The sequence below is a fragment of the Delphinapterus leucas genome, chromosome 19, assembly GCF_059928025.1.
Source record: "Delphinapterus leucas isolate spDelLeu-1000000601 "Yukka" chromosome 19, BTC_Dleu_Yukka2, whole genome shotgun sequence".
NCBI lineage: Eukaryota > Metazoa > Chordata > Mammalia > Artiodactyla > Monodontidae > Delphinapterus > Delphinapterus leucas.
This window is the reverse complement of record NC_143147.1, coordinates 23,539,828-23,565,713: the sequence shown is the minus strand read 5'-3', so window position 1 is coordinate 23,565,713 and position 25,886 is coordinate 23,539,828. Positions and strand designations below refer to the sequence as shown.

Sequence of the window (25,886 nt, the reverse complement as noted above, 5' to 3'; positions counted from 1 at the left end):
TGTCAAGTGGAGCTCTTCTGGGGGCTGTGGGAAAGCAGCAGCGACTTCAGCTCTCAGGCCTGCGATCCCGGCCCACACCCGGGACCATGCCTACAGGACCCAGCAGGGGTCATGCCACCCAGGATGCCCAGCACAGGTGTCCTGGGCACGAGTGCACCGCAGCCTCCCTCCCGGTGCTGTGCGGCAGCTCCGGCTGTGAACTGACCTTGAAGGTTTGCACGGCCCAGCCACGGAAGGCCTCCTCCTGCCCGCTGAGCTCGTCCCCTTCCCCTGTTGGGGCGATCTGAGAAGCCCCCAGCTGGGACAACTTCTGGTCGATGTCATGAGCAAAGGCGCAGAACTGAGGGTACATGCTGGAGCCGAGGCCAAACACGGCATACCTGCCCGAGGAGGACACGCAGGGAGCCTGGGTGAGCTGACCCCGCCCACAGGCCAGCCTCCAACCCTCGCGCCCCAGCTGGGCAAGGACTGCCAGTGCACACCCCCTTCCTGTCCTCCCTGGTTCCCGAGCCTCGTCTCCAACTCCCACGACCAACCCCATGCCTGGCCTGCAGAACTGTGAACGGGACTTGGTGTCCCTGCTTTGACCCACAACACCTCTGAGAACAGGCTGTCTCTGGGCCTGGACATCCCAGGAAGTTCCCACTTATACACACCCAGCTCCGTCCCTGGAACCCAGCCTCTGGGAGTGGGGAAGAGATTTACCTGAACTTGTTGGTGAGTTCTTTCAGCATGAAGAGGGACTTCTTCAGTTTCTAGAAAGAGAGAGAACCACAGAGTTCCCAGGACAGGATTAATAAAAGCACCACTTTTCCCTTTCTTCTGGTGGCTCATTTAAAAACTGGACATATCTGACAGGAGAAAGTTCAAGGTGCTCGCAGGGAAGTTGGTTTAGGTGGGGCTGCCTGGCTGGGACTCAGGGACAAGTTCAGCCTTAGCAACTCATGTGGGCCTGACCTTTGGTGGGGGGCGAGGACAGCCCAACCCCCAGCCCATCCAGCCCTGGCAGAGGGGGGCCTGCCTTATAGCAGGGCATCTCCAGAGGGACTCCTGATGGGACATGAGCCTCTCTTCTTGTCAGAGTGACAACTGGTCCCGTATTCTCTGAAATAACCCTGATTTCCCAGGAACTCAAGATAACTTTAGGTGGAAAATAGTGTCAAATCACATGGTAAGAAAGTATTCTTTTCTTCTTTAATTTTTTATAGTTATTCCTGTTTCAATTATTTCACTCTTTTGTCCTGAACACTAGGGAGAAAATCTCAGACTGCTGCTAATGGAGACTTAACACTTCTCTCATACTTGCTTATTACTCTTTTTAAAAAACAAAGCAAGCCATGGTTAGGCAACAGTATCCAGCTAGAATTCAGTAACTGCTTGGCTTTCATTGGATTTACCTGGGACCAATTTCTGCTGGCTTTCCATTTGTGCGAGTGATAGAAAGTTTCCTTTAAACATGAATTTTTGAATTTAAAAAGGCAGGTTACTGAAATATATTAAGCTCGTCACAGGAAAGGCAGCTCACGCACACAGAGGAAATTACGAAGGAGGCAGCCAATGGCTGACCTTAGGGCGACCCAGAGTGATATGAGCTCTCACTCCCGAGTGCCCTCCTTAGGACATGCTGAGTCCCCAAATCCTTTCCTTGGTCCTCTTGGGCTCTACCAGACCCCAGACCCCTGGGGCTCAGGCCACCCACCTCTCCGTTGCCGGGGGAGTCTCCGTTCCCGAACGTGCTGGTCACCACCAGCAGTAGCTGTTCCTCCTCCAGATGGCTCAGCCTGTATTCGTCCATGCAGAGAACCTGCACGGCACCCAGGGTGGACATCAGCCCTTGCTTCCCAGGCTGGCGCCCTCCCCAGACACCCAGCGCTCCCCTCACCCTACTCAGGCCGGGAGTCCCCTTCGTCATCTCGGTCCCCTGGTGCCCGGCACAGAGGAGGTGAGTACTTAACAAATCCCTGTCTACTGAACCTATTTGAACACAGCATCCTCGATTCTTTGATTCTCCCACGTGAACACATCAGCAAGCCCTGGAGGGTTTGCCTCCAAAATCCTGCATGTCCCAAATCAGAGCACGTCTCACCGCTTCCATCGCTATCTTGAATTCTGAGCGCGTGGACATATTTTCCACAAAAACGGGATGAGCAGGTTACAAAAATGACAACTCCTCTGGCACCTCGGGGACCCAAATGCTTTGCCTGAAGCTAATCTCAGGTGACATGTGTCACGGCCTCGCGGTTCTACCCAGGCCTACCTGACCCAGGAGGCCTTCAGTGATGGAGGATCAACTCCAACGCTGGCGGAAGGAATTAGTCACCCTTGGGGGTTTTGTTTTATTTCTCTGCATCTTATTCATCCTCCTCTCCCTTCACATTTAGCACTGCACCCTGTATAGGAGGTGTTCTGTAAATGCGGATAAAATCCATCTAGAACACCTCATGTATATTGAGACTTAGCATCATTAAGAAGGTGTTTCTCAAACTGTGTTCCCTGGAACACTATGAAAAGCTTATTTACTAGGTAAGTTTGGGAATCCCTGGACACACCTCTCTCCTTCTACCACAGATTTTCAATGTATATCAGCATTCCCAAGGCTCGGGGACATGCAGGAGCAGAGCAATCATTGTAACGTGCCCCAGACTTCTCCATGCACAGGCTGAGTCGGCTACCTTAGGGTTGAAGGCACAGCTGAACAAGGCCCCTAGGTCCCGGGCCAGTGTTTCCGATCTTCCTGTCTCTGTTGCAAAGAGGATCGTGGCTCTGACCCGGGAAGCCATTGTCTCACGCATCAGCACTGACGCAAAGAGTACGGCTCTGTGGGGACAGACATACTCCGTGTGCTGAGTCAGCCTTCCAGAGGAAGACGGGGGCCCAGCATTTAAAGTGCAGCAGATTGAGGGAAAAGAACCCAGGTTTCTCACCAGCTGTCAACCCTGACTCACCGCCCTTCTCCTCCTCTCCCCCACTCCACACACCACTCAGCCCCTTTGGGAAAATGGAGGAGAGAGAAGGCTGGGACAGAGGTGGCAGGTGAACCTGGGAATTGTTGTCTGGATTTCTAGGGGCCAAACCCTTTCTCTCTCTCTTTTTTATAGTTTTAATATACCTTTTAATTAATTTATTTATTTAGCCGCACTGTGCAGCATGCAGGATCTTAGTTCCCCAACGGGGGATCGAACCCATGCCCCCTGCAGTGGAAGTGCAGAGTCCTAACTACTGGACTACCAGGGAAGTCCCTCCAAACCCTTTCTCATTGTTCCCTGCCCTTCAAGGCCTAGAAGGAAGGGCTGAGGGTCAGATGTCAACACTGGCTGCTCCCACTTACTTGACCAAGACTTTGAATCGAATCTCTCTTCTCCGGGGTCTCCGCCTCTCATCCTGCCAGACGTGGGTTTTCCAGGCCTCCACCTTCAGAAAAGAGGGCAGATATGTGGGCAAGGTGGGCCCTGGCTTGGCTTGGGCTTGGAGAGACAGAAGGCCCTTCATGCCCTTCGTGAGTTGAGGGGGTGAGCAGGCCCTGTCCCCACCCTTTCACTGAAAGCCCCAAGGGGGAGGGCTGCATCTGTCTGTCTCCCTCCAAGTTGTAGCTCATGTCCGGCACAGAACCTGCACACGAACAGTTGACTGTCACTCATTAGTGTCCCCCCTGGAAGGAAGAGGCTGCACATCTCTTTCCTTTTGGTGTCTGATCACTAGGAAGGCTATACAGATTGTATATAATGCATAGTCTGCCCTGGGATACCCCTGAGAGTAGATGAAGGTGCTATGACCACAGGCACAAACTATCCCAGGCAGTCAGTCACACTACTTATCACTTTTAGAGTAAGGAAGCTCTTCCCCAAATCTAACCAAAGAGGTTTTGACAAAAAATGAGATCATTTCACTGGGTGACGGTTCCTGAGTGCACTCTGGGTTGGACACTGGGCTGAGCTGTTACGTACACCAGCTCATGTGATCCACACAACCTCCTCCATCATGGAGTTGATGACCATCCTTTTAGAGATGAGACAATCAGGGCTTAGATGGGTGAAATGACCCACCCAAGATCATACAGCTAGGAAGTGGGAGAATCACCCGCAGATGTATCTGACCTGGGAGCCAAGCTCTTCACCATTATGCCATGTGACTGTCTATAGCCCTCCCGTGCAGGCGGGCACAATGGTGGTCGCCCTCAGGAGCTTAAACTCCATCAGAGCAACGGGCTACTAAAGGTACCATAAAAGGTATTCCCTTCAGTCTCACTTCTGTAGAAATGGACAAAAGCATCCTTGAGTGAAGCCTGAAAAGCATTAAAAATATGCCTCTGTGTCCCCGATCCTTCCTTGTATATCCTGCATTAGTGAGCACACGTGTGCACAGGCACATGCAAACACACACGCACGCACACATGTGTACACACATGCACACACGTGCAGACACACACACTCTCTCCACCCCCGAGCTCCCAAGACAGAAAGGAGAGGAAGGCCCCTCTCTTACCTGGTAGTAGTAGAAAGGGGACAGGACATAATTTAACATCTCCTGGTGGAACACGGGGGTGATGCTTCCAGAAATTGGGGGGACCAACCAAATCCAGTCAGCTGGGCAGCCCCCTCGGGACCGGTACTCATTCTGCATGTACTTCATGAAGGACTCTGCAGCTGAGTGGTGGTCCATGATGGTCACATTATGCTTCTAAATCAGAAGGAGGCCAAGAGGGGAGTTGAGGAGAGTGTTCGGTTGGCTGCAGGGCTCCCAGATGGACTATGGAAGGGCCTGGCAATCTGTAAAATGGGACCACAATCCCCTCTGGCCCCCTTCTCGCTGCTGAAAATAAATACTAAGAGCCTCTAAGGAACCCAAGCAGCCACCATAGCCATGGTCAGCCCACAGGCCACACGCTACCCCCGCTTGGCCCTCTGCGGGCAGTGTCCAGCTTCCCAGGCCCACAAGTCTCCCTGGACTCTCACAAATTGCTCTCTGGATGCCGATGAATCAAACCACAGTGGCTTTTTGTCACTTGTTGGTAAAGAGTTCCAGGAGTCACCTTCCCAAGGATGTGGCTGTCTCAGCCAAGGAGGAACTAGGTTCTTTGGAAGAGGACTGAAGCACTGGGGGGAGCCACAGTGCATGGAAGACAAATCACCACAATGTCCCACATCCTAAAATTAGAAGCCGAGGGGTCTGAGCCTTCCTGGAATGATCCAACAAGGGCAGCCACATCGTCTGGAGCAACTCATGTAGTCAAGAGACATTGGTTTCATGGAGTGGTTCAAACCTTGGCCTCTGATTAGCCATGTTACTTTGAGCTATTAGTTCCTTAACCTCAGTTTCCTCATCTGTAAAATGGGGATGGTAACAGTTCCTACATCATGACGTTGTTGAAAGAATGCAATAAAATAATACAAGTAAAGCATAAAACGTGCTCAATGAACGTTAGCCGCTATTATTATTTCTATCTACCAGGTATTGCATACTGAGGTGAAAGACGTGACCTCTTCTCTGCATTGGATCATACTCTAACTGGGGGAGGCAGAAGGACGTCAGTCATTTCACATGGTCTGATAGAAGCTATGATGGAGGTGAGTGCAGGTGCTGACGGAGGGCCGAGGGAGGGCTTAGCTCACACAGGGGCCCAGAGGAGAGATGCGGGATTTTAGAGACAGTTTCTAAGAGGAAGTGAGTTTTGAGAGATGGGTACCAGTTAGGCAGCAGGCGGGCAGTCCCGGAGGAGGACACTGCATGAGTCAAGGCCGGGAGGCAGGAGAGGAGCCAGTGGGCTCCAGTAGGATCAGCTATGCCTTCTAAAATTCTATGCATGCACACACCGCCACTACTGGGTGCCAGACCGGTTTTAGGCGCAGGAGCTTATGAATGATGAGAGCTGTGAGAATCGTTGCAACAGTAATAAATAATAATAACAACAAAACTAATGTTTTTTGAGTGATCACTATGGGTCAGGCAATGCAGCTAAATATTTTGCATTCATTTTCATTTAATCCTTACAGTAACCTAGTGAGGGAGGTACCATTATTATCTCCATTTTACAGGTGAGGAAATGAGGCCAAGTCTTTTGAAGCTGACCCTGTAGGAGGGTCATGAGGAAGTCCTGGAGACTCTCAAGCAGTGGAGGGACGTGGTCAGCAACGGTCAGGAGACAGTTGAGGGTCAGCAGTTTCCTGGGACATATCCGCATCCTGCCAATATCAGAGCTGATGCTGGGAGCCTGCAGGAGTCAGGATGTGTGATCCACAGCCAGTGGGGCCTTCCCGAGCTGGGTCAGCCCCAGGAGGCTCTTCCTGTCCTGTCTCGGAGCTGCCCCGTTCCCCCCCACTCCCCAAAATCAGGCACAAGCTTGACATGCCTACAGCGTGACAAGCTCTGGGGAACAGTGTGTGATAATATGTATTTACTGGGTGTTTAATGTCAGCTCCCGCTACATTCCACAAGGCCAGGGTTTCTGTCTATTTTGTTCACCGCTCACACTCTTGGCCTGGACTAGGGCCTGACACATGGAAAATGCACAATAAAACTTTGCTGAATGAATGAATGACCTCTGCCCTGCGGTCTGGCCTCCAGGGCATCTGCCAACTTTGTGGACATGGTCCCAGCTTCTAAAGTAATAGCTTCACACGTCCATGGCTCCTTCCTCAAAGGAAGGGGAGTGTTTATAGGAGAGCAGCAGATGGACCGGAGGGCTCAGTCCCACACAGGAGCCAACCTGCTGTGTTTGGTGGCTGCCATTGCTCAGATAGGGAAGCAAGAGCAACAACTGCTCAGGTGGACGTGGCCTCTCATTCATTCATCCAATACATATATTTTTTTAGCATCTGCCACGTGCCAGACACTCTTCTAGGCTCCAGGGGTAGAGCAGTGAACAAGAAAGACAAGGTCCCTGCCCCATGGAGCTTACATGCTAATGGGGGAAACAAAGAAAGAAGCAGATAGACTCCATAATGTCAGGAGCTAATCAGGATTATGAAGGAAAAGAAAGAAAAGGTTAAAGGAATAAGAAAGACAGGAAGGAGGTGGGTGAGGATGCCTTTGTTTATGGTGTCGTCAGGGAGGGCTACTCTGAAGAGGTGACAGTTGAGACCTGGATGAAGGGAAGGAGCCGGTCACGGCATGATTTGTGGCAAGAGCGTTCTAGGCAGAGGAAAAAGCAAGTGCAAAGGCCCTTAGGGGGGAAGCATCTTGGTGAGTTTGAACAACAGCCAGAATCCCACTGGCAGAGCTGTGGAGGATAAAAGCCTGACTGGGGCGGCTGGGGGATGAGGACGTGTAATGAGGTCTTTCAATGGTTTTGCCGTTAAAGGGAAGCAGAGAAACAAGGTAGTAGCTGGGTAGGGGGAGTATTTGGTTAGCTAGCCATTTAGCTCTTTGAGATGGGAATCATTACAGCTTACTGATCATTGATGGGAATGATCCAGTGGATAAGGAGGTATCAATGTTACGGGGCAGAGGGCGGGGAGGATTTTCAGGAGTAAAGTCCTTGAAAATTGAGAGAGGACAGGATTCAGTGCTCAAGCGCAGGGATTGACCAGCCTTGGGAGGTAAGGAGTTGCCTGTTGCTAGAAGCATTCAGGTTTACACTAGCAGACTTGAGAGGGCTGGTCTCTCTATCCCCAGCACCTAGCACTGTGCCTGGCAAAAACAGGGTGTTCAACATTGTTTGATGCATGAATAAATGAGCAATGCCGTAAGGGGAAAATCAAGCATGACATGGGCGGCTGGACCAGATGACCTTCTAACCAGAAAGCCTTCAGACCCGCAAACACCAGACATACCTGGAAACTGTGGAGCACAGCGACATTGATCTCAATGACAGCCCGGTCTTTCCAGAGTGAGGCCACCTTGTGTGTTTCCAGGCCCATCCTCCTGCCCACTTCCTGCAAAGGCAGAGAAATGGGGGTGAGTCAGTCTCTTGGATCCCAGCTGCAGGCCCGCACCTCCAGCCGGCCCAGCTGGACGGTCTTCGTTACCTCCAGGATGTTGTAGCGCTGGACGTCACAGAAGTCCCGGACTCCGATCTCCGTGCCCATATACCAGCCGTTGAAGGGGCACCCTGGGAACTCAAGGCCACCCACCTCGAGCAGCATGTTGGCTACAGCCGGCAGGGCATACCACTTCAGCTCCAGCTCCCGGAACCACTCATACCTGGTAGGGAGGCAGAGCTGGTGGCAGTGGGGCCTTCACTTTGGCCCACACTCATCCCCCCCAAAAAAAACCTTCAAAGAAAGAGTGCACCAAGAAAACTCCTTTCCAAGTGCTGATCTCTAAGTTCATTCCACCTGGAGAGGTGAATTGACATACCACATGTCATTTGCTAATTATACATTCATTCACAAGTTCATTCACGCAAACATATTAAGCATCAAGTATTTGACAGGCCCTGTGCTAAATGCTGAGAACCCAACATAACACAGCACGTAAGGATTCCAGTGTCAGAAAGCCTGGGTTCAAGTTCTGCCTTACTGATTACTAGCTGTGTAATCTTGGGATATTATTTAGCCTCTCTGAGCCCTAGCATCCCCACCAACAAAATAGAGATAAGAGCATCAAACTCATGGGATTATTGTGAAAATAATAGTATCCTTTATTTGTATATTCATTCATTCCAGAAATATTTATAACTGAGCACTTACTATGAGCCAGGCACCCTGCTACATATTGGGATATATTGCCGAACAAGAAAGACAAGATCCCTAATTCTCAAGTACCTTACAGACTATAAGTAGGTAAACAAATAAATAAATAGGAAAATAAAGACAAGGTGATGTGTCAGATGAAGGGTGAGGGTGCCTACTCTAGATTAGGTGTTCAGAAGAGGCTTCTCAGAACGGGTAACATTCAGGAAATACCTCATTGACAAGAAGAAATGAAGTCTGCAAAATTCTGGAGAAAGGGCATGTCAGGCAGAGGGAAGAGCAAGTGCAAAGGCCCTGAGGTAGAAGTAAGTTCAGTATATTCAAGGGACAAAAAGAAGAGCCCAGCCTAATGCCTGCTACACAGTGAGTGTCAATGTATGCAGGTAGTTTTGTAATTATTAGAGCTGCCTGGAGGAGGGGCTGAACCAGATGAGCTCTTGAAGTACTGTCATCAGTCAGGAGAGGGATGGCTAAGAGAGTTGGCAGGAAGGTCAAAGAGGCCTGGGCTGCACAGTGCCTGGGCTGCACAGTGCCTCAGAGCCTTTCAAGGATTCCTTTCCTGAGGTCACATCTTCCCAAGCTGCTAGAGCCTGGTCTGTCTAAGCCATTGCTTTCCTGTCACCATCAGCATCTCATTATAAGTCTGAGGCCCGACACGCAAGTGCAGAGCTGCTGTACAAGGGCGACAAGGCAGGCCTTGAAAGTTGGCCCTTCTGGGTATCACCTGCTGCTGGCTGGGTTTTGGGGGAGGTGCAGGGAGGGTCCTGAGGTCTGAGGTCTCACTTAGGAAAAGAGGGGGCATGCATGTGAACTCACACCCCCGGCACCCACAGCCTGCTTACTTGGGATGTTCCATGGGCACCTCAAACACAAGGTCGGGAGGGATTTCGAAGAGCTCAGGGTCACGGCCATCAGCCTGCAGGACCAGAGGCACCACATCGAAGCGGCCGTACTTGGGCTTCCAGCCCAGGTCGATGCACAGCTGAAAACAAGACAGGCCAAGTGAGTCTGGAGATCCAAGTCCCTTGACCCCTCTGGGCTCCACTGTCACCCACCAGAGCCGGATCTAGTACCTGGGTGAACTCCACGCTGGCAGGGTCCCCTCTGATGGTGCCATCAGGCATCTGGTAGCCGGCATACCGGATGAGCTGGGCGTTCCAGACCCGGAAGTCATGTTTCCCGTCGCTCCGCTGGGGGAACACGGTGATGGCCGACCTTCCCCAAGGTGAGGACAGTGCTGTTTACCACCCAGCTTCGGTGTGCGCTTCCAGACATCCCCAACAGGTCCCCTGCCCCCTCCTATCTTCCCACTCCCCAGCCCTCTGCACCCGAGCTAACTGAACCAAACCCCTGCAGCTCTGAGACATGCCAAGCTCTCGCTGGCCTCTGTGTAACCCGTCCACTTCCTGACATACCCTCTCCTTCCTTCTTCTTCCTGCAGCTCCTACCTTCCAGACCAGCCCAGGGACCACGTCCTCCAGGGAACCCTCCCCACCCCTCGGGCGCGGTTAGCTGCCCAACCCTTTCCCTAGCTGCACCATAGTTCTCTTTGCCATTGAGTTAGTTGGACGCTTGTCTAGTGCAAGGTATAGGTTCATAGTGGGCTGGAGCCTCGTCTTAGGGTCCTAGTCACTTCCCACCCCCATGCCTAGCCCTGTGCTGGGTCCTCATCAGGTGGGCACTGAGTGTTTGCTGAAAGGAAAAATGAATGAAGGACCAAATGAGTTGACCTTGACCTCCTTGGCTAGGGGAAGGGGAAGGTAAGGCAGGAGTGGTTCTGATGGGCAGCCACTCCCCCACCTCTAAGAAAATCACCACATTGGCTGCAAAAACAACTTCTCATCTCCTCTAAAGTGGGGAGCCTTAACCTCAAAGAGTGGAGAAGTTGCTTCTTAAGGATCCCCCCCATCACCTCCAAATGGCTACAAGTCAGAAAGAAACCAAGGAAATGGGCCACTGACGAGGCACTAAGCTCACGGAGGCCGGCTCACTGCGAGGGCTCCCTGAAGAAGCCGAGTCTTTCTCCTTTCTTTCTCCCTAGTCTCTCCTGGAGCCCAGATGCCTCCCCTAAACTCATCTGCATCTCTTGGCTAAGACTTGGGGACAGGGCGGGCCCCAGCATAGCCTCGTAGCCTCGGGAAAAGCACACCCACCTGATGTTGCCGTTGTTGGTGGCATAACGCAGGTGTCTGCAGATGTGCTCGAACATCTCCTGGGCCGTGGAACAGCTCCGCGCATCGAAGACCTGCGTGCACGCAGCCCACCCAGACCATGCCCGTCAAGGACCGTGAGGACAGAGGCCTTGGAGCTGATCTTAAAAGCTAAGCCACGGGGACTGAGGGAGTGGCCCTAAACCCCACGACCCGAATGCCTCGCTGAGGAGTGCATCCTCCTCTCTGCCCCTTCATCCTTCCTCTGCTCTCCTAGGGGAGCCCAGGAGCCCTCAATTGGAAGACCGTATCAAAACCCAACCCCCAAGAAAACCTGATTCTCAAGCACCATGAGTCAGGATTCCCACAGCCTAGTTGCTTTATACATGTTACACATGGCCTCCAGAACATTTTATTACAGCCAGAGCTGGTTGCATTGGCATTTCTTATCTCTTTATCTGTCCAAGTACTTTCACTATTATCCAGCAATAAAACGTAAAGACAGCTTAGGAGGCTAGGATAAAGGAAATGTTTTCTAAAAGCCAAGAATTCAGTCGAGGTAAACAACCAGGGCCTCAGCAGTTATAATAGCAAGGTCGTTTGGTTTCACGTTGGCGTTTAGTCTCTGAAATTTAACGCAAGAGAGAAAGATCGGCTAGAAATCCTGGTGCTGAGATTGGATTCTAGACTCTGGGGCGGTGGGGGTGGGTGGCCGTGAGCCCCCATCTCAAGCTCAGGGCCGGGGAGAGAGAACGCAGGGAGCCCCGGGCACAGCTCGGCGGGCTGCTGGGAGCCACTGCTCAGGGCCCGCCGGGCTCCCAGCTTCCTCTCCTGCTAAGGGAGTCCACCTGCAGGTTGGACCACTGGATCCTCCCGATGCAGCGGGGGGCGTTGCGCCAGGCCTGCTTGGTGGCGAAGATGAGCTCATCTCCCGTCAGCTGGTAGGTTCCTGTTGTTTCTATCTCCTTTGTTACCGCTTCCACCCTGGCCAGATGTTCCTCTATTTTTGCCCTGGGGGACAGGAAAGCATCAGGAAGATCAACAATGAGATGACCTTAAATGGAGACCGATTCAATCCACAGAAGCAGGAACTGAACTAGGACACCAGGAGGGCAAGATGTCTCTCAGGGAGACCGTCCCCTCCAGAGCCAGCTTCATGGGCATGTGGCCAGGGCCTTGAGCTCAGAAGGGCTCCGTGCTGGGTTTGACGCTCTGCTGTCTTGAATTCTTAATCATCTATGAACAGGAAGCCACGTTTTCATTTCCACACTGGGTCCTGCACGTTACACAGCTGGTCCTGATCCCACCAGCACTCTTGTCGTTTCTAGGAGTGTTTTCTCGAATCATATTCATCTCAGCACGGAGTGCAGCGCTTCTCAGACACTTGCGAGAGCCGGAGCGGCATCCAGCAAGCCGCAGCCCCATCCTGCCTCTCAGCCAGGGGAGCACCCGTCCACCTTCCCTTGGTTAAGAGATGAATCAGTCCCTCCCACAGCAGATCCTGTGTACTGAGTACTCATTGTGAGCCAGGTACTGGGCGAAGCCACCCACAGTCAGGGTCTCACTGAGACTGTGAGGGAGGCATTTTTGTGTCCTTTTTATAGTCGGTGTATCTGGAAGGTTAAGTACTGGCCCAGGAACAGAAGTGTGGTAAAGAGGAAACTCAGGACTCAGACTCAGGTTGCCCTGATGCCAAGCCCAGGCTCTTAACCTTCTACCTTCCACACTGGGTGGGAGGGATTGCAAGCCCAGAGATATGCAGGGACTGCCCACGCTTCCCTGGTCAGGCCCAGACGGGGACCTGCCCTCAGGACTCAGCCTGCAGGACCCCAGGGCCGCTCAAGGAGGAGCCCTCCACAGTGTGGTCCAGCGCCACAGGCTGTCCACAGCGAGCTTTCTCAACCCCCGCGCCGCTCGGCCAGCTGTCCCTTGTGAGATTTCCAAACTGGCTTCTCCCCTCCCCTCCCAGCTTCAAAAATATCCCATAGCCAGGAAGGTTTTGAAACACACACACACACACACACACACACACACACACACACACACAGAGCAACCTTGAGATTTCCAATGGGCACCAAAGACATTTCAAGTTGCAACAAACAAAACTATTTAAGGAATGAACTCCTGATTAAGGAGATTGGACAACTCAAGACAAAATGGCCTTTCTGTGGATGAAGAGTGTCTTGACAACTCTTCCCTGATTAAAGAAAAAAGCTCAAAGACAAAACACTCGGTGCTATTTATCTTCAAGGACACTCCTGGCATAAAGACCTGCTGGGTGAGGTTGAGGCTGCCCCACCGGCAGCCCTCCTTCCCCAAACAAAGCTTCTAGCGACATTCCCTGCCCTGCATCTGAACGTGAAAAGAGTAGCGACCACCAGAACGCAGGTGCTTCCAACATACTTGGTAGTGTTAACGTGGGACTATGTAAGAGAAGATCACTTTATGTTCTCACCCAATTCCTTTAGCGTTTTACATTTTACCGCTGTTTTCAAATAGTCACATTTCTGAGGCACTAAAATGCTATGATGCCTATTAGTTCGGAAAAGAGGGAGTGGCTTTTGGCATCGGTGCACTGACTTTGGACAGAACATTCGGCAAGTTACAATTTCTAACTATACAATCCTTCACTCACGAAAGACTGAACCGGCCCAGCTGTCCATGCCTTTGGCTGCTAGTGTAATTGTAGGGATGGGCTGCCACCTGTCACTCACACCCCCAGGACCTCTTGGGGGATCCAAGCCATGGATTTGTGATTGTGAAAAGTGGAACTTTTTCCCTCTGCGAAAAGTAAATGGGTTTTCAGCAGCCAGCAAGAGCAGCCCTGTAGCTTCCTGGGGCTATAACACCCACCCAACTCCCTTCCATACAGCAGCAGGAACCCCCAGGTCCAGCATGGAGTCAGAACCTTCAAAGTCAAAGAGCTGGATGCTAGAACGTTGAGGTTTAAAGCAGGGGCTCTGGCCCAAACTGCTTGGGCTCAAATCCCAGCTCTGGAACTTCAGAACGTGTGACTTTGAGCAAGTTACATCTCCTCCACAGGCTTTGGTTTCCTTATCTGTACAGTGTGGGGAGGATAATAATGGTACCAGTCCCATAGAGTCATGGTGAGCCTTACATAAGGCAGAGCCCAGAACATACCTAGCGCTCAGTAAATGTCAGCTTCAATACAGTGGTCCAGTGAAGCCCATCAAGAAAATTCCTTGACCCTGAAAAGCTCATAAGTCAACAACCAAGTTGAAAGCTTAAAGACCTTGGACCTCCTAGTGACAAAGCACTTCTGCAGAGGTTCTATTTATACAGCACACAGAGCAGCAAACCCCTGACAGGGTTCTCGGTCCCGCTGTACATTAGAATTGCCTTGGGAGCTTTTAAAGAACGTGGGTATCCGCTCCCTCCACACTTCCCGAGAAGCTGATGCCCCCAGCCCAGGGGACCCTGGCACCAGTATTTTGCAAAGTCCTTAATGGCGACCACTGTGCAGCCAGGGTAGAGGATCACAGCCCCAGAAGTTAAGGGTCTCTTTCATAGACTCAAGGCCCCTTCCAGCTCAGACACTGCAGGTCAGAGCAGAGGGGACGTGGCATCACCAGGAGCCACTCTTTCTGCCATGGGGAGGGGGTGTCCCAGGTTACTTCTGTGGCTCACTTCGTGCAGTAAAGTGCCACGTGGGGCTGCACCATAAAAGCCACACTCCCCTCCCAGCCCATAAAACAGCAAATCCATTCCCTTGGCCATTCTGCCTTACAATCCCTTTGTGCATTTTTATTTTAAAGATATAAAAAGACCTAAATTAATAGCCATATATTTTAGGAAACTCAGCAATATAGATCCCCACAGAGTGCAGTGCAAAGAGCTCTCTCCAAGTCAGGTGGCCTAAATTCTAGCTGGGACTGAACTCTAGCTGTTGCTGGGCTTCCCGGCTCACACTTGCAGGTGGAGGGCTTGGCTAGGTGGTCTCTGAGGTCCTTTCTATCTCAAACATTTCATAGTAAAAGGTTTTGTATATCAACTCATTACTTTGTGCCAGGACGCTGTTCCAAACTTATTTAATCCTTGCAACAATCTTATGAGCCAGGTTTTATCACGACCCTGCTTTGACCTGTGAGGAAGTTGAGGCACACAGAGGGTAAACAGATTTTCCAAGGATACAGGACCAGTTACTGGTGGAGAAGGATTCAAACTCAAACGTTTAGATATCCGACCCACACTTTCAACCATTACTGCCACGCCTCTTTGTCTTATGGTTTTGAGAACGTGTCCAGGGTCTTTCCCCTGAAAAACTACGTTTTAGCCCTCGGTCCATTGCAAACCTGGGAAGGAAAGGGGTCTGGGGTCCGAGGGAAAGGGCAGGAGACAGGAGAGCTCAGGGGAGGGGGAGGCAGCGATGCTGCAGGAAGCGAGACTTACTCTTTGAAGGAGCCATAATACTGGTTGACAAATTCAATAGCTTGAGGTAGAAGCTCATCTGGGAGGGTAGGCTTGTCCCTGGGTCCTATGGTCAAACTTTTGGGGTTCATGATGGCTCCCAGGCAAGACCTGGACTTGCAAGCGAGATCCTGGAAAGAGAGAGGTGACGGTGAGGCTGGCTGCCTGGCCCCTCAGCACAGGCGTTGATGGCCATCCTCCTCCAGAGCCAGCTGTCCTGGCCACCTCCTTCCACTCTGGCTGCTCCAGTTCCCTGCCACCCCTCTCCACCTCTGTGGCACCTCCTCCTTGGGGTCTACCAGGCTTTCCCCCGACTCATATCTCCTCTCCTCTACTGGCTGAACCCCAGTGGCTATGGGCTGGGGCTGCTCCCACCACCCTGGGCTCAGTCTCTGGCCCTGTCCCCGAGCCAGCCCCAGACCCAAAGTCAACAGCTCGATCCCTGGGAAGATCTCAACTACCTTCTCATTTAAAGAGGCTGATATGACTCCTGGGGACAAACTATTGCTTTTCAGCCAAAATGAATTGAGAAGGTGCAAATCCCAAAGCCAGGGGATGGCACAGAAAAAATGCTGAAAGAAAATACACCCAAAGGTTAACAGTGGTCATTTCTGGAAGGTGTGGGAAATGACCCTGCTTTCATGGTCTTGAAATTTTCAATTCTTTCCCACTTAACAATCACAGAATACATTCTAAAGTTAGAATAAGGAACTTAGAAAATAATAAGTAGTCCAACTACTCATGGGAGGCTTGAACCCCGTTCCCACCTCCCTATCAAATAGCACTTGAATCCTTCTAGTGATAGGGAGCTCACTACGGGACTGGACTGGATAGTCCAGTCCAGCTTTGGACAGTTCTGGTAGAAAATTCTCCCTAATACAATGCTGAAATCTGTCTCTCTGAGAAAGAATTAATTTGTTCCTGTAATTGCTTATCTCACCTTCTGGATTATCCATCATCCATCGGGGAGTTAACAGGGAGTTAGCATCATATACTTCCCACTGTAATTTGTGAGAAACAAGCGTCTCTGTTCCCAGTACCCTTTGCCCAAGCTGATGCGTGTCTGGTTTGCCCAAGGGGACATCTGTTTGATCCATTAAGGGCCTTGATGGCTTCGCTGACTTGGGACAAAAGTGGTTCTCCCAGAAGCCCCAGACTTCTCACCCCTTTGGCCTTGTGGTGAAGTGTGTCTTGGAAAGTCATCCCGCTGCCCCAGTTTTTGATCCTCAGGTGCCGTGGGCAGGCTGATGGGGGTGCAGCCGGCTTGACCAGGGATTCTGGAGACTGCTAAGAGGGAGCAAAACAACAGGGATTTCCAAATGCCTCCAACCCCAGGACTCCATGGGTCTTTCCCAGGCCCTAGGCCCTGCTTGGGCTCTGGGTGGCTGAGGAGCTGTGGGTGGGTACACAGGTCCCAGTGTCGGTCCACATCCCTCCTCCCTTTCAGGCAGCCTGGCCGCCTGGGCCAGCGACTGCTAAGAGCTCCAGGTGCCTGGGCCACTGGCCAGGCTTCTCTCTTCATCCAAGAGCCTGCCAAATGCTCCTTCAGGGGAACTGCAACAGGAGGGACTAAGGTTAGAAGTGACAGAGATTACTGTCACAGCCACTGCTCCTGAGAACAGAAATCAGGACAGGGAGAATGTATCACTGCCTTCCCTGAAGGCATTTAAGAATATGAAAGCCAGTTCTCTGCCCACCTCTCTGGAACACTGAGGGCCAAAGCACTTAGGGAAGGTGGAACCAGTGGGCTAGGGGCTGGGGCTGGGGCTGGAGGGTCAGCTGCTGAGTTCAGGATTATTTCTGAGCATCTTACTCTGGCTCCATGAGTGGTCTGCCCTCTCCCAGGCTTGCCAACCCACACAGGCAAGTCACCCAGGTGCCTGCGCACCTGGGGGGCCACCACTCCCGGTCACCATGGTTCATCCCGCTCTCCCAAAGCTCTTCCTCATCCCCACCTGTGTCCCCGGGTCTCTACTCACTGCCCCAGACCTCAGCTTCCACCAGGCTGCTGTACCTGGGCGAGCGGGGAAGGGGCTTCCCACACCCAAGTGACTCACTGACCTTTGCTGTCCCCGTGAGGGGCTGGGGAGACTCATTCCGGTGCTTGCCGAGGTTGTGACATTTGGGGTCATCCTGTGTCACTGGACTGCAAAAGGAAACAGCTATCATGAGATGGAGTATCTGAAGGCACAGACGGATCTCAGAGTTCCCTCTGCCAGACCCTCATTGCGGGGGGGGGGGGGTGAGGTCTAGAGGGTGGGAGTGAACGTCAGCGTTTCCAGTCAATGTGGCGAGGGAGGCAGCTGGCCCATCCAGTCTCTGCACCATCACTACCCTCCCTCCTCCTTTTCTTCCCTTGCCTGCCCCCTACAAAGCCAAAAAGTCAGGAGGGGAGCTGAACCAAAGTGAACGGCCCAAAGGGTGACCCACAGAAGCTCTGCGAAGATGCCCCCTTCCAAAGCCGAGTACAAACATGGTATAGGGCTAAGCTGGCAGTGAATGGCTCCTTCAACCCTGTCCTCCCAGGCCAGCAGTACTGTCCACCAGCCACTCCCTCTTTGGGACTTCACACTTTTTTATTTAAAGTACTTGATTTATCTTGGTTTGTCTATTTATTCTAAATTTTTATTATGGAAAATGTTAAACATACACAATTAGAGACAAGAGTGTAATAAACCCCCATGAGCCTTTCACCCAGATTCAACCCAATCGAACAATTATCAACCCACGGTCACTTTTATTTCAACGTAACTCTCCCAGCCCCCACTCTCATTTTAAAGCAAGTCTGAGACCTCACGTCATGCCTAAATATCTCGGTATTTCTGGAAGAGAAGAACGCTTTTTAAAAATATATTGGTCTATTTGCTTGACAACAACAGATTTAAAAGAATCCAGCCTATCCTTTGAAGAAGAAGAAGCCCTAATAGTCTGAAGTCATTCAGAAACCATTGGTTCTGGTTTGGGATTTCAGGTTCACTCTCCCAGTAAATGCTACAGAGAACAGAAGACACGTGAGCATCCATCCAAGAGTCACACCCTACACATGCCTCCTCCTGGGGCATCTCAGTAAGAAAGCCTCTTGGGTCCCATGTTCTTTGCAGTATTTTCTGGGGTGTGTACACATCCAAAGGGAAAGGCGGTTAGAGAGTCCTACAAAGGTCGCTCATTTTCCACTTTACACACACCTGTGATGTCGGAAAATAACAAATAAGCGTGTGTTGCTTTTGTTATTGGAAAAAGTAATGACAATTTATATTCGTATTATATAATTACATACGTTATATAGTTGCATTATATGATTTATAACTATAAAGAGATAGTGTCTCTTTAAGAGAAAGTAACTATGTATCAGAAAGCAAATTCTATCTGAATCAAGTGATTCAGCGGCCCTGTAAAGCACCCTCCATGTGACTGGCCGTCATCACCCCTCTGGTCTGGTGTGCCCCACCAGAAAAAAGCCAATATAGGGTCATCTGGACATTCAGAACAGGTAAGCCATGGCTGAGCAGTCATCATGGGGCTGCCTAAGGGGGAAGATGCTTTGAGGCTGGGGTCCTCAGGGAGGCAATGCTTTACTGCCCTTCTCAATCTTTTACCATCACCCTTCACCCCCAAGCCCCACCATTCTTATTCATGTTTCCTCTCATTTACTTCTGGCCATAGAACTGGAGAATTTGAGAAGCTTACCAGTCCATAGTAACTTTTAGATTGAGAAACAATGTCTTTGTTCACTTAGCGTAACTATTGCTCCCAGATATTAAAAAATTACCTAAAAATCCACTCTACAGATGGGCCATAGTGAGCCTGACCCCACCACTTAGGGCTGGATATTTAGATTGTGTCCAGTTTCTCCACTATTATAAATAATGCCTCAAACCGTATACATGGTCTGATGCCGGCTCCGTGCGTGCGTGCGTGCGTGCGTGCGTGTGTGTGTGTGTACAAAAGCATAGAAAAACACCTGGGGGAAATGCTATCAGATATTAACAGTGACTAGCATTAATTGATAAGATCACAGATGATTTGAATTTTCTTTATCTTTGTCTGCATTTTCCAACTTTTTTTCAGTGACCATGGATTCCTTTCATAATTGGGAAATTTTTTTCAATTTGAAAAAATGAACGCAAAGCTATGCACACAGTCCTCTCTCCCCTAGTGATTTCTTTGGGTTAGCTGGTGGAAGATAGGGTGCCCAGAAGCCCGGTGAGCATATTAAGGTTCTGGCCAAATTATTGCATTGCCAAATTATTACATCATCCATCCAGACACGTGCAATTTGGCTAAACCCACAGTTGTGCTTGGTCCTGCTTGGTCCTCCACGGCAACAGGGACCCTTAAGGACCTGCCATCAAAAGGAGAGCTGGAGCGTGGCTCTTGCTGAGACCCAGCACTGTCCACAAGCGCTTGAGGGAGAGGACGCTGAGGTCAGAGCTGCAGTCCGTGGCTCGTTTGGGGACTGATTCCCCTGCTGTTCGCACTCCGCCACATGCTCCCTCCTCTCCATACACCACGGGTCGGGGGCAAGGAGGCGCTCTGGAAAATGGATCTTATCTGTAAATCAAGAACCTCTTTGCTCTCTTAACCCTATCTATCCTAAAGGGTGTAGCAGCCCCAGGGCTGAAAAATCCAGAAAGCTCCCAAGTGCTGAAACGTCCACAGTTCCTACTCCAGCCCGTACAGATGCCTCTGAGGGGCGCATGTGGGGCTTCTCTGGGTCTTTGTGGCTACTGAGTTGCAACCCCTTAAGCGTTCTAAACCAGGAAAACCCTTTAAGTAAATCCTCATCGGAATCCTACAGAGCAAACATTCCAATCCTCATATTTTCCCCGGAAACCCGAGGCTCAGAGAGGGGCAGTGCGCGCCGGGGTTCGAGCCGGGGCCCCGCGCGGTGCCGCCCGCCTCCCTCCCAGGGCGGATCCCGGCCCGGCGCAGTACCTGGCTCGGCGGGGGCCGCAGGCTGGCTGCGGCCGGAGGATCCTGCGAAGGAGCCGGCAGAGTCGGGGCCGGGCAGCCTCGCACGCCGCGCCCAGCCCCTCGCGCATGGCCCCGGCGTGGGCGCAGCTCGGAGGGCGCCCTGCGCCCTGCCGCGCCGCCCCTTTATCGCCGCCGGACCAAGCAGCCCCCTCCCCGGGGCGGAGCGAGCCGGAGAAGCGGCCCAACTCGGCTTCACCCCGAGGCTGGACCCCGGCCAGAGTGTCAGCTCCGCAGGCGGCCGCCGCGTCCCGCGCCTCCGCTCCAGCTGGCGTCCGCAGGGAAGTCTGTCTTCTGGATGCCACTGGACTTTCTCTGGGCTGAGACCCCGGGGCAGGTATGGCCGGCCTTGGGTTTGTCATTCCCCATGAAAAAACAGTAATGTTCATAATAATAACTCCTACTGTACAGTGCTTTATAGTTTACGAAGCAAGCTCTCCTGTCATTTCATCTATCCCTTACTAAATCCAGTGAAGAAGGCGCTTCGATATTGTTATCCCCACTTGACAGAGAAGGAAGCCAGACAGAGGTCCAGAGAAGTCAAGGATCTTGCTTGAGACCACACAGCAGCCCCAGGGCCACAGCCCAAGCTCTCTCACCTGACAGGGATGCCCTAGGAAGTGCTATTTCTTTCCCGCATGTTCAGTGCAATTCCAGGAAAGAAGGCCCAAGAAAGGTCGCAGCTGGGGGGTGACTTTCAGTGGGAGACCGGGTGGCTGGGCAGTTGGACCAGGAGCCCCCTCAGGTCCCTTCAGGCTCCTGAGCCATATTACTTGGAAGGCACAGGGCCACTGACCTTGCTCCATCTGTACGCTGCCTCTCACACTGGGATCAGGGTAACTCCTAGGGTCCAGATGGGGACAGGGCAGCAGCCCTGACCCCAGAGCACAAGGAGCCCTCCTGCACATACTCCAGCATATTTAATCCTAAACCCAAATTAACGTGGAATGAAAGAGGGTACATATTTATTCTGAGCCAACTGCAGCCCAGCTTGACTTTGTCCCAAATTCCATTTACCTTCACCTAGCTGTTCCCAACATTTCCCTTTGTCTGTAAAACACAGACACATGCCCCACGTTCACTTCCTAATCATTTGTTTACACAAAATATGGAACCATTACTCCCATATAAAGTTCTTGGTCTTATTACACCTGAATGGATTTTAAAATTACTTTTCAAGATCAAAACATATTAATTGGCTCCCACTGCTTTCAGGATAAAATCCCCTTTGTGCTGCTGCTTCCTCTTCCAGTAACATCCTCTCCCCCCCACCCCATCCCACTGTGGGTGCAGTCCAGCTGGGCCTACCTCCTCTCTAAAGCCCTCTCCCCACCCCTGCTCCCCCCCTACACACACTACAGCCAGGCCAGGCCCCCTGCAGCATCCCCAGAATATATCCCAGTGCCCCCAAATTCTCCTGTAAACTCCTGTCTACCCCTCTGTACCACCCCAACCTCACTCCCAATTTTTGTGTATTCCTCCCCAAACCAGTGAGGAAGGTATCGTTTCCCCATTCCCTCCCTGACAGGGGGACCTGGATCTCTTTTCTCTGTACCTTTCTCAGCCCAGCACACACCAGGCCCTCAGAGAGAGTCCATAGAGTGTAGAGGTTATGAGTTTAGACTTGGTTCAAACCTCAGCCCTACCACTTTCAGATGTTGACCTCGAAGGTCACTCAACCTTGTAAAATAAGGCTAATAGCAGTTCCTGCCTCATTACTGACACAGTAATACGAACTTTATAAACATTACCTGTTCTTTATAGCTGCTGTTTATGCAATGAATAAGTGGATCAATTTATTATTTACTTAATTGATAGATAGAAGGGCTTCACCGACAGCCCCATGACCCCCAGCACAGTGCCAGAGGAGTGGCCCTCAGCAAATCATTGTTAATGGGCTGGAACATGCCTAGGACTAAAAGCAGGGCAGCCAGTGTAGTGGTCATCAGTCAGGATGCCCGGGTTTGACTCCTGGCTCTGTCATTTGCTAACTGTGAGATCTCAAAAATTACTTAAACTTTCTAGCCTTCAGCATCCTCATTGCTACAGTAGGTGGATAACAAAAGTTCCTTCCTCACTGATTGCTGGGAGGACTGTTAAATAAATTGACGTGTGATATTTTCTCTCAGTCACCTCTCATATCTGATTTGAGCACTTCTGCCAGCCCAGCCCAGCTTAAAAATTTGGGGTAAGTCATCTGGTTTGCCTCAGGTCAACCTACAGCTCAGGTGTCCTGAATGGTCCCAAAGCACAAGACAGTGCTAGTAAAGGGTCTGGAATTCAAAGCTGAAGGCTGTAGGCCACCCTGTAAGGGTTAGGGGAGGAGGGGGATTCAGGATGGTCTTGAAAGATAGGGGATGGATTGGGTCTGGATGAATCAAAGGAGGAATGGGCCGTGTACAGGCACTGGGAAACAGAGGAAGGCTGGGCTGGGCAGGTGGGATGGACCTTCTGTTTGGGAAGGGTGATCGTGCAGAACCCTGCACTCAAGCCTCAGTGTGGTGACGGGCAATGGGGAGCCACTGCAGACTCTAGAGCAGGAGCATGACCTGCTAGAAGTCAAGTTGGGGTGAGAGAGGTCAGAGCCAGTGTGGGGGCCGCAGTTGGGGGAGGCCAGTCGACCGGGGCTGCAGTCATGAGGCAAAGAGAAGGAAGGGATGACCAAGAAGAGTCAAAGCAGATTCCTGGGGTTCAGGCCCTCCAGAGACCCCAGGAGGAGCGATGAAACTGCTGTCAGTCTGCAGCATTTGAGTCTGCAGTGCCGGGAGGGCATCTAGAGGCCATCCAACCCTGCGTTCTCATCTGTTGGTCTCTTGGCCACCTTGGCCACCACAGCCCAGACCGCCTGGTTTCAAACGTTCTCTCCTCTCGTTCAACCCACACGCTATATCTTGACAAGCTTGCTAAAGAATCTACAATGGCTCCCCGTGGCCAAGCAGAGAAAATCCAAATCCCCTGCTCTGCATTCAATCCCCCGGGCTCTGGCCTGGCCTCTCCTATCCCAGCCCCCAAGTCCCACCCCAGGCCCCAGCACAGTCATGCTTGCTTCTGTCTCTGAGACTTTGCCCACCCTGCCCCCTTCCTGGAACGTCTTCGCTACTTCTCTTCACCTCCCCACATTCTACCCACCCTTCCAAGTCCACACGGAGCCGCTCACTCCTGTGAAGCTCCTAGAGGCCGCTCTGTTTGATGCTGACGTTGCTCAACCTCGTCCTACTGCCAATAGCAATAACAACACTGATGACTGCAACAAGTACCATTTATGGGGCGCCGACTCCCAGGGCTATTAAGTAGTAAAGCCTCCTGCTTATCCCCAAGCCCATGCGCTTACGTGTGCTGCTTTTCTGGATTGCCCAGCTGCCCGCCTGCAAGGGGCACCCTGCCCACTGTAGTCCAGGGGAAAGGCTCCTCTGGGGCCGTGGGGCTGGGAGGCTGTGTGGTGGCCCTGTGTGGCCTGGGGCTTTGGTTTGATTCTTCTTGTGGTGTTATCACAGGTGGACTTGTCTTTCCACTGGAGTAAGCCTCAACCTCGAGACCAAGGTCATGAGCTCTCCTAGCTCTGGAAGCCTGTCCACTGATTGGCAGGCTGGCCAAGTAAATCTCTCGGTTCTACCGCAGGCTTGCTTCTCCTACAAAGTGCAAGGGGGTGGAAGAAATTCTAACTCTGTAATTACCAGTCAGGTAACTTTGGGGGAAGTCACACCACTCTTACTTAAAGCTTCTGTTTCCTTAACTGTAAAATGAGACAATAACTTGTACTTCACAGAGCCCCAGTGAAGGTCAGTTGAGCAGCAAAACCTGTGAAGTGCCCTAGATGGCCCTGGCCCAAAGTGAGTGTTTGGTTACAATAAACCTTGCGTTTATTGAGCACCTGCTCTGCATGGGCACACTGCTAATTGCTCTACATGCCCACTCTCATTTCATCCTCAAAATGCTACAAGATGGGTTACATTGGTTCCCCAGACGGCAGATGAGAATATCTGAGGCTCAGAGAGGTTCCCCTGCCCTAGGTCACAGAGCCAGCGAGAGATAGCTCAGAGCCAATGAGTGAGGCCCAGCACAGGGTTTGGGTACAGTTTATCTAAATTCCTGGCACCCTTCACCAGGTTGATGTTCAGAATATCTAACCACCAGTGAGGCATGTGCACTGGTGAATCAGAAGGGACGTTGAGGGACTTCCCTGATGATCCAATGTGCAGGTTTGATCCCTGGTTGGGGAGTTAAGATCCCACATGCCTCACGGCCAAAAAACCAAAACGTAAAACAGAAGCAATAAGCAAATTCAATAAAGACTTTTTTTAAAAAATCGTCCACATCAAAAAAAAATATTAAAAAAAAAAAACAAGGGACGTTGGCCAGGATGCCACCTTGGTCCTAACCACTGGGCTCTACTGCCTTCCATTCTCAAGTCAGGTATTCCATATCCCCTTCCTGTATGCTCCCCACAGGACTGTGCCATGGCCCTTCCTTCTTCACATAGTGTCAGGTGCAATGAGGTGCCCAATAAACAGTGGCTGCATCCAATTCCAATAGGGACATCCAAGAAGCATCTGGTGAGAACAGACCTCTGGTGAGAAGCCAGGAGCAGAGAGGAATTCTGAGTTGGCAGAGCGGGGAATGGAAACCCAGAGGAGACCAGCAGGAAGTGGCGGCAGGGCAAAGCTTACCTGGAGGGAGGCTGACGGGCTTTGTCTACATTGTTGTTGATATCCATTTCCTCAGTCAAATCAAACTTATAGGCTTTGGCCTTGAACAGAAACTGCCAGGGACAGGCCATCTCTGCGGTTTTGCAAAGCACGTCACTTCTCTGGATTTAAACTCAGAGGTTCTTCTCCGTGGGCTGAGGAAGGAGGAGGAGACCGAGGTGGGAGGTTGAGGAAGAGTTTACAGAACTGGGCCTTCTCAATGTGGTTAGTTTGCTGAAGAATCAGTACAGAGGCTAATGTAAGTCTTGAACAGCCACTTCATCAGGACTTTGAAACCTCTGCTCCTATTTCGGTGTGGCATGTGGGGATCCTATGGACTTTAATTCTACAGAGCCACATAACTCCCTAAAGGAAAAACACGTAGCTTCATGAGGACAAAGTACAAACCCTGTGAGCCTTCTGAATGGGACCTGACTGGGCAAACTTCATTGCTGACCCGAGGCAAGGTGGGGAGGAGCCTGCTGGTCATTGAAATATGGGCACCTCTGCCTGTCCCTGCAGGATCTAACTAGCACCTGTCACTGGGGAAAGCATTCAAGTCATAGCTGCCTTAAATCTTTTCAGATTTTGCAGTTGTTGTCAATGCAGTCATCTGCTCCTTTTTTATTATGGGGGAGGCATAATTATTTATGGGGAAAAATGCACTTAATTCTCAATATTTGAGATCATCTCCTTTAAAAAAAAAAGACCAAAAAAGAAGACATAAGTGCAGGCCCAGGACTGGTCTGGGCTTGTCCCCAGCATGCCTCCTCCATGGAAAAAGGCTTTGTGTTGGGGGGCAGCGTGGTGATGATGTGGCCCATGTAAGAATCTTAGGGCCTCCCAAATCTGGGTTCAAATCCTAGCTTTACTAGTTACATGACCTGGGTCAAGTTATTTAAAAGATGCATTTCTTCTTCCATAAAAGGGGCTTAATAACAGTTATCTTAACAAAATTTATTTGGGAGGGAAAAGGTACATGTTATAAGGACTGGACAGTATCATCGATATAAAAAAGAATT

The 25,886-nt window shown here is 51.3% G+C and overlaps 1 protein-coding gene across 1 annotated transcript in view; it reads right to left on the bottom strand.

Moving 5' to 3' along the window:
- NOS2 (nitric oxide synthase 2) overlaps nucleotides 1-25,025 on the bottom strand; it is a 35,975-nt gene extending 10,950 nt beyond the window's left edge. Inside the window, exons 1-16 of the mRNA XM_089900767.1 lie at nucleotides 24,847-25,025; nucleotides 17,270-17,354; nucleotides 16,373-16,495; nucleotides 15,191-15,339; nucleotides 11,629-11,791; nucleotides 10,784-10,875; nucleotides 9,704-9,845; nucleotides 9,473-9,612; nucleotides 7,965-8,139; nucleotides 7,770-7,871; nucleotides 4,483-4,677; nucleotides 3,329-3,411; nucleotides 2,673-2,817; nucleotides 1,700-1,804; nucleotides 706-755; nucleotides 206-380 (exon numbers count right to left, since the gene is read on the bottom strand). Coding sequence (XP_089756893.1) covers nucleotides 206-380; nucleotides 706-755; nucleotides 1,700-1,804; nucleotides 2,673-2,817; nucleotides 3,329-3,411; nucleotides 4,483-4,677; nucleotides 7,770-7,871; nucleotides 7,965-8,139; nucleotides 9,473-9,612; nucleotides 9,704-9,845; nucleotides 10,784-10,875; nucleotides 11,629-11,791; nucleotides 15,191-15,339; nucleotides 16,373-16,495; nucleotides 17,270-17,354; nucleotides 24,847-24,956 — 2,034 coding nt within the window. The 5' untranslated portion in view covers nucleotides 24,957-25,025. The remainder of the gene's footprint in view (nucleotides 1-205; nucleotides 381-705; nucleotides 756-1,699; nucleotides 1,805-2,672; nucleotides 2,818-3,328; nucleotides 3,412-4,482; nucleotides 4,678-7,769; nucleotides 7,872-7,964; nucleotides 8,140-9,472; nucleotides 9,613-9,703; nucleotides 9,846-10,783; nucleotides 10,876-11,628; nucleotides 11,792-15,190; nucleotides 15,340-16,372; nucleotides 16,496-17,269; nucleotides 17,355-24,846) is intronic.
- Nucleotides 25,026-25,886: the final 861 nt, after the last annotated feature.